Source organism: Mercenaria mercenaria, chromosome 6 (genome assembly GCF_021730395.1).
Source record: "Mercenaria mercenaria strain notata chromosome 6, MADL_Memer_1, whole genome shotgun sequence".
NCBI classification, from domain to species: domain Eukaryota; kingdom Metazoa; phylum Mollusca; class Bivalvia; order Venerida; family Veneridae; genus Mercenaria; species Mercenaria mercenaria.
This window is the reverse complement of record NC_069366.1, coordinates 54,566,582-54,575,072: the sequence shown is the minus strand read 5'-3', so window position 1 is coordinate 54,575,072 and position 8,491 is coordinate 54,566,582. Positions and strand designations below refer to the sequence as shown.

The 8,491-nt window shown below is 36.0% G+C and overlaps 1 protein-coding gene across 1 annotated transcript; it reads right to left on the bottom strand.

Annotated features, from left to right (window-relative positions):
* Window positions 1-3,151, bottom strand: LOC128557752 (E3 ubiquitin-protein ligase TRIM71-like). The gene is made up of 2 exons (XM_053545955.1): window positions 3,045-3,151; window positions 1-2,238 (listed from the first exon to the last, which is right to left on the bottom strand). The coding sequence occupies exon 2, from the start codon at window positions 2,230-2,232 to the stop codon at window positions 511-513; it is 1,722 nt and encodes a 573-aa protein (XP_053401930.1). The 5' UTR covers window positions 2,233-2,238; window positions 3,045-3,151; the 3' UTR covers window positions 1-510.
* Between the last annotated feature and the right edge of the window lie 5,340 nt (window positions 3,152-8,491).

The following is an 8,491-nucleotide window of genomic DNA, read 5'->3' as shown; positions in this document are numbered from 1 at the left end:
TTGATGTTGAAAATATTTTATTAGTTGAATAAGGTATTGAGAAATAATCTAGACTAGATGCTAATATGATGGTGCCGTTGGGTTCAAGTGGGCATTTTTTTCTGTATTATAGAAAATTGCATAACAATGAACAGATCGTTTTATACTTCAAATTCAAATGTCAAACTTCGTATAACCTTTTGCTGATATTACAAGAAGACCATTTATCCCGACCAAAACCAGTAGAAAGTGCATATAATTTGTGCAAGTTTTAAATTGTATAAACATGTAGAAATAACCATCCAAGTTTTCCCGTTAATGTAAAACAACATTTTCATTTTGAAAAGTAAAACGGCATGAAATAAGTTATAATAAAGATTATTCACAAACAAACACTAGGATACATTGTGTGGCAAATAAAATGTTGAAATACTTCTATGCTGAATACACGAAATGTCATATTTTGTAAAACATATAATAAATGAAAATAATATTATCAAAATACATTGACATGTCCCATTTTCTTAACTCTTACATCCATTTAACTTTGAAGACTTTTATGGTATCACTCACACTTTTCCCTTTCTTTGACGCAAGGCTGACATACAATGTGTGATTTCTATCACAATATGCTACAGCTCTTGGACGACAAAGATTTACTTTCTCAAATCCTTTCATTTCACATTTCTTGCAGCTACCTGATAGTCTAACGATAGTGTTACTTTTACTGTAACACACCAGAAAGGTGCCATCTTCTAACTCCTGGATTCCGAAGGGTGCTTTATATCCTGGCTCGTCGTAAACGTTAATGGTATTTCCCTGCCAGTCCATTTTAACGCACTTGTATCGTTCAAAACAATCGGAAACACATAAGAATTTTTCGTCTCTGCTGATGACAATCTTTTCGGGTCCATTTAACAAACCAGGAGAATCAAACTCATTCAGAACCTTCCCGGCAAGATTCAGAATAATCACCTTTCCGGGATTGTAATTACACGCGACGACGAGCTTATCTTGACAACAAGCTATACCAAAACATGATTCTCTAACATCTAAACGTCGATCAAAAGACATACCTGTGTTAGTATAAGACAAAATCTGGATATGGTTTTCATCAGTCAAAGCTACAGCAAGTTTATTTTGTGGAAGACTTATTACATCAAGTGGAGCTGAAGAGAGGGTTATTTCTGATATTAATGCACCATTTTCTACGTCAATAAGTTTGATACTTCTGTTGCATCGGTCAGCCACAGCCATCTGCGATGGAGAAATCATAACAAGACTAGTGACGTCGCATTCCTTCTTATCAGATGAAGACTTAACGCTGACAGTACCTTTGTATTGTACACATATTGCTTTATCCGCTGATGGTTTTCCATACACAGATACACTTCCAAAATTGTTCTCAGTCTTGAGTAGCTCAATTATCTTTTTGTTTGGGGTAAATTCAATGTCGTCTTCTGTTTCATTGTCCTCGAGTATTTGCTTTTCCTTACATGTCAGTATAGACAGACGGTCCTCAACATGCTTCATTTCAATAAATAGTTGGTTCTGCTTATTTTCCTCACTTAGATAGTTTAGATTCAACTGCGAACAATTTACTTCTTCGGCTATTTCACCACAAGCTACGTTAACATTTTCTTGTTTAACTTTTGCTGTGTTTACAAGAGCTTCAAGTTTGCTAGTAATCTCAATTTCCATATGATCTAAACGGTCATTTATTTCTTTTCTAAAACGTTTGATGTCTTCCGCAACATTCTTATAGTTCAGGTCCAGCTGATGTGTAGCCGTTTTAGCATTTTCCATGTTGGTTTTACATTTGTTAACCAAATATTCCATTTCTGTCATCAAATCCCTTATCTCATCAGACACACTTCCTGATATATCAGGAATATAGTCTACCTCGCAAAGTTTGTGTTCCAGTGTAACACAGACATAGCATCCAACTTTCCTGTGTTTGTAACAGTAAAAATCTAATGAATTATCTTTATGATTTGCACAAAAATCCGTTTTGTCACCAGGTCTCACAGTATCAATTGTTTGGTTCTTTGGCATTTCGTCTCTGCCAAGAAGGACATGATTCATCGATGGCCTTGACCTTTTGTGGTGCTTGAAACATGTTTCACACAGGTGTTCTTGGCAGTCCTGGCAAAATCCATAAACTGATTCCCTCAAGCCATCTCTATCACATGGAAGGCATATCAAGTTCGAGTCTTGTTTGGAAGAAGCAGCTAATTTTCCTGGTACCGCCATCACTTTCTAAAAATGTAACATGCACAGATTGTCATTTGAAGTATTTTAAGTAAACCGATAAAAACTGAATAACTGTGCCATTTTTGTATGTTTAAGACAAGGGGCCTCCGTGGCCGAGTGGTTAAGGTCGCTGACTTCAAATCACTTGCCCCTCATTGATGTGGGTTCGAGCCTCACTCGGGGCGTTGAATTCTTCCTTACAGAAGGTCGGTGGCTCTACCCAGGTGCCAGCTCGAGATGAAATAATGCACGGAGGGGCATCTGGGGTCTACCTCCACCATCAAAGCTGGAAAGTCACTATATGACCTATAAATATGTCGGTGCAACAAAAAATAAAATATTTAAGACAAAAATATTTACATGCAAGATCACGTAACATATTTGTTGTGCGAAGAAAAATGTACAAGTAAAATCAATAGTTGCTGGCGACATCAATTTTATTGAAGACAGTTTATAAGTTTGAAGACAGTGTATCTTGCTTTATTACTCAAAATATAACAGTTAAACATGACTTTCTGTGTCATGCCGCCAATAACAGGGACCACAATGGAAATAAGAAGAATCATTTCATCTTTTTTGTGTTATCCCTGGTATTGGTGAGCATTACATGGCTTTGCTGAGTAATATGATATAACTGTCTAATGATTTGTTGGTTTGTCACTATGTAATATTTATTATGCATTGATTTGTCATTTGTTTTATCGCTATATTGCCATGTCATGTACACTTGTGCCAAATAAAACTTACTTACTTACTTACTTACTTATAAATTCTGAAGGAACTATTAGTTTCATTATTAATGAAATTCTTACCTGAGTTTCAGCAATTGTAAATTTAGTTACAGAAAATTGGACTTTGGAACGCGGAAGTTAAAATATCAATCAATATAAAGGGAAAATAGTATGTCCTATACCCGCCGTCCAATCAGATATTTTATCTCCCTTGAAGATATGACCCACCAAATGGAATATTGAATATTTTAAATGTTACAGCAATATACTGTATCCAGTGTGAGACTTGTATGCAAAATTTAAACAACTTTTACAATGCCGTTTTTTATTAAAATTTGTAAAATTCATAATATTTCCTCAAGCTCAAGTAGAGACAAAGTGATGGCCACTGTTCAAAATGTTTGCGGAGAATTTATTATATCATTAGTTTTGATAAAAGAAACGTCAGACTATTGGCAACCAACAATAAAACCAAAAATAAAACTGAATATATTTTTTTAGATTTAATGAGACAGAATTCTAACTCCAACATTGGAAAATTAAGGTTGAATTCTGTGTGACCGTTTTAAATTTTACTCACTTCATTCAAAAATAACCTTGGGGCAGAAGTAAAACCAACCAATATGTAATCTAAAGAGTAAAGGCAAAATAGAGATCTTTTACCAGATGTAACTATTTATTTTTATAGATGTCTTACTCTACCCCCTTCTGTTTCAGAGGTAAATTCACTTTAAACAAGAAATCACTAATATCAATGAAAAATTGTCCAATTTGCAATGAATAATAGGTCTTGAAAAAAGTAAAAACTTACTTGAAAAAAGAATATAAAGAAAACAAATGGCCCCAATCGGGCTTGAAACTATGCTTCCTGAAAAATTTAAGTCAAAGTAGGTTTATTGTAGGAGGTGCAGTATTACACGGATCATACCTTAAAATGGAAAAAGGGTCGATGGTTTTGGCTTGTACAAGCCTCTAAATGTAGTCGTGTACGGAAGCAGAATATATCCATGTTGCAGGATGTAAGGTGTCCACCGATTGATCACACAGATGTACCGTCAGGGTCGAAAATATGACGTACCGTTAGGGTTGAAAATGGCGATTTAGTTTTAAGACAATCTATTTAGTACGACCCAGAGTCGGACATATTCTGTTGAGTTAACCCATGTTGAGAATTAGCTTAAAGCTATTTCCTTTAGTACGACCCAGGATCGAACATTTAATTTAGCATGATCTAGGTTGGAAATTAGCTTTAAGCTATTTCATATTTAGTACGACCCAGGGTCAGACATATTGGAATATGTCCGACACAGGGTCATACTTATTGTAAAAATGTCCGACCCAGGGTCATACAAATTGTAACTATGTCCGATCTAAGATCCTTCTAATTGGAATATGTCCGACTGAGGGTCGTACTAAAGATGGCTGATGTAATTGAAGGTCATACTAGTTCGAAAATGTCTTAAAGCTAATTAGAATATGTCCGACCCAGGGTCATACTAATTGGAATATGTCCGACCCAGGGTCTTACTAATTCGCATTGTCTTAAAGCTATATCTAGATTGATCTTAGTTTAGGGTCTAGAATATGTCTGATGAAGGACCGTACTAAATAAAATAGCTGAACGCTAATTCCCAACCAAGGTCATACAAATTAGATTATGTCCTACCCTGGGGTCCACTAAAGCGAATCGTCTTCAAGCTAAATCTGCATGTACATCATATTTTCGACCTTAACGGTACGTCTTAACGGAGCATGTAGACGTGCCCAATCGGTGGACTCATTATAGACGATAAGCATATCGAAAAACTTCGTCAGGTTTTGGTGATAAAAGAATAAAATGGTACCAAAACGGAGCTGTGACATTGGCCTTTGTTTTGCAGTTTTTAGCTCACCAGAGCACAAAGTGCTCAATGTGAGCTATTGTGACCGGTCATTGTCCGGCGTCCGTCGGCGTGCGTCGTCCGTCGTGCGTCAACATTTGTCTTTAGAACACTCTAGAGGCCCAATCTTTATGAAACTTGGTCAGAATGTTAGTCTTGATGATCTCTAGGTCAGATTCGAAACTGGGTCATGTCAGGTCAAAAACTAGGTCAGTAAGTCAGATCAAAGGAAAAGCTTGTGAACACTCTGGAGACCACATTTGTGACCCAATCTTTATGAAATTTGATCAAAATGTTAGTCTTAACAATTTCTGGGTCAAGTTTAAAACTGGTTTATGTGGGGTCAAAAACTAAGTCAGATCAAAGGAAAAGCTACTGAACACTCTAGAGACCACATTTTTGATCCAATCTTTATGAAACTTGGTTAGAATGTTAGTCTTGATAATTTCAAGGTCAAGTTTGAAAGTAGGTTATGTGGGGTCAAAAACTAGGTCAGTAAGTCAGATTAAAGGAAAAGCTTGTGAACACTGTAGAGACCACATTTGTGACCCGATCTTTATGAAACTTGGTCAAAATGTAAGTCTTGATGAGTTCTAGGTTGGGTTTCAAGCTGGGTTATTTAGAGTCAAAAACTGGGTCAGTAGGTCAGATCAAAGGAAAAGCTAGTGAACACTCTAGAGACCACATTTATGACCCAATCTTTATGAAACTTGGTCAGAATGTTAGTCTTGATGATCTCTAGGTCAGGTTTGAAATTGGGTTACATGGTGTCAAAAACTAGGTCAGTAGGTCAGATCAAAGGAAAAGCTTGTGAACAGTCTAGAGACCACATTTTTGATCAAATCTTAATGAAACTTGATCAGAGTATCAGTCTTGGTGATTTCTTGAAAACTCGGTCACCTGGTCAAATCAAAAGAAAAGCTTGTTAACACTCTAGAGGCCACAGTTGTGACTCAATATTTATGAAACTTAGTCAGAAAGTTTGGCTTGATGACTCCTAGGTCAAGTTTGAATCTGGGTCATGTGGGGTCAAAAACTAGGTCACCTGGTCAAATCAAAGGAAACGATTGTGAACACTTCAGAGGCCACATTAGTGACTCAATCTTTATTAAACTGGGTCAGAATGTTTTTCTTAATCATTTCTAGGTCAATGTTGAATCTGGATCATGTTGGGTTAAAACTAGGTCACTAGGCTAGCTCAAAGGAAAATGTTTTCAACACACTAGAGACCACAATTTAAGTTTGAAACACATGAGAAACAGTCGGTTTGTTTTGATAACCTATAAGTCAAGTTCGAATCTGGGTCATGTGGGGTCAAAAACTAGGTCACCCGGTCAAGTCAAAGGAAAAGCTTGTGAACACACTGGAAGCCATAGTTGTAATCAAATCTTTATGAAATTTAGTCAGAATGTTTGTCTTGATGATCTTTAGGTCAAGTTCAACTCTTGGTCCTGTGGGGTAAAAAACTAGGTCAGTAGGCCAGATCAACTCTGGTGAGCGATATATAGGGCCATTATGGCCCTCTTGTTTAAATATAATGTTAATATATATTATAGGATATAGTTTGTATATACTAGTATATTGAATGTTGAAGGTTTGAATGTGGTGACAAACCGTAAGCTTTTTATGATCCAGGAAAGGAACAAATCTATCCTCGCATTTTCGTGAAACCATCTAATTAGAACTCATTTTACACCTTGAGCTTAGTGAAATAATTCTACATCGCATTTTATATAACTGCCTGATCATTTTAAGACAGAATCAAGTAGTGCTTCTTGAATTTATCATACGTCTAAATGACAGAGGGAAAAAGAAGCATAAAAAGCAAGGGACACAGTATATTTGTTCGCACATCGGGTTTGAGAAATTAAGGCGGACTTAGATGAAAATTTACTCTACTGGAGAAAATAAACCATATTATTTGGCAATATGTTTTCGTAGTCCGTCTGACCACTGACACCGCTCTAGTATCACCATTGTATATACTGGATACCATTTATTTAGAGACAAAGTGAATAAATTTACTTCCTTCAACTCTCTTACAGTGTTAGCCAATAACAACTACTTCGAAGGTAGTTGCTGTGTAGTGGATGTACATGGGGTCCTGAAAAACTTTTACATATTTTTTTTCACTCCATATACATTGTATATATTTCCATATTTCGCCTGACAGCTCTCACTATCCCTTACAAAGTCATTCGGAATTACAGCTCTTGTCTAGCTTTTCCTCTTACAGCAGCAGTAAAGTACCAAAAAGCACCCCAGTGGTAACTTTCTTATTTCTGAACAAAATGTGTAAGTGCGAGCATTTCTCGATTAACGAAAAGTTTTTTTTCGAACTTTTGGTTTGGAAGTAAAACATTAAATTCGTGTCGGATATAACTTTAAGGACTAAATAAATGAATTTGTTTCTGGTGTTCATGCATCAGAAAAAAAAAAAAAACATACATAAGTATTTTAGTAGAAATACAAATGAGTACGTTTCAAATAGTTAATTAATTGTTTACCATAATTTCATATCTTTATTATGGTGTGAGATAAGAATTGATCTTTACTTTTTAGTACTATAATTAATTTTATAGGACTGGTACACAATCGTTAAGAATGCAGTTGTTGATTAACCTCATATTATTAACGGCAACGCTTACATGGACTAGTAAATTTATGAAGGTGAAATACGCCAAAATTTAAGTTATACGGTACCGTTTTGATATTATGTTTAATATAGAAAAGGCAGAGTCCACTGGTGTTTTTATAGTAACCAAATCAAATTGGAACATCTTAATCTGTCTTAGTGGCCATCTGGTATCCGGCAGTCAGTTGCCTTTACCAGTCTGTCAGCTTACTTTCCAAAAAGACTTTCTGTTCTAATTTATCTTAAACTGTCAGATAGTGCCGCTTTCTTGGTTGGCTGTTTAATGCAGGTTTAACTGTTAATACAAATTGAAAGCCAATGATTTTCTTGTAAAAAAGTTATATTTGTTTGGTATATCAACTTACGGATTATAATCTGCTACTCTATTTCATACTATATGTAGGAATTAAATCATGAGGGCGAAGCCCAAGTGATATACATCTTATAATACACATGTGGACGACAAAAAATGATTTTATTAAATTTTAAGAGAAAATCTTAGTTCGAGGTTTACAATTTCGATTCTAATATGAAATGGAGATTATAACATACCCACCAAATATGTGCCTATTTTGTGTGACTTTTTATCCACTGGGATCATTCATAATTTGTAGGGCATCAATAGATATCTTTGATGTCAAGTACTGTTCTATCAGATAATGTTCAGCACATTCTTATTTCACACAGATAAAAGGATATTTTGCGCACAAATAAAGTCACTTTGAAAAGGAATAATATTTTGGCGACCGATTAATCAGTTATAGACGCTTTTCATTGGAGTATCATGGATAAATGAGCCGTGCCATGGGAAAACCAACATAGTGGCTTTGCGACCAGCATGGATCCATACCAGCCTGCGCATCCGCGCAGTCTGGTCAGGATCCATGCTGTTCGCTAACGGTTTCTCTAATTGCTATAGGCATTGAAAGCGGACTGCATGGATCCTGACCAGACTGCGCGGATGCGCAGGCTGGTCTGGATCCATGCTCGTCGCAAAGCCACTATGTTGGTTT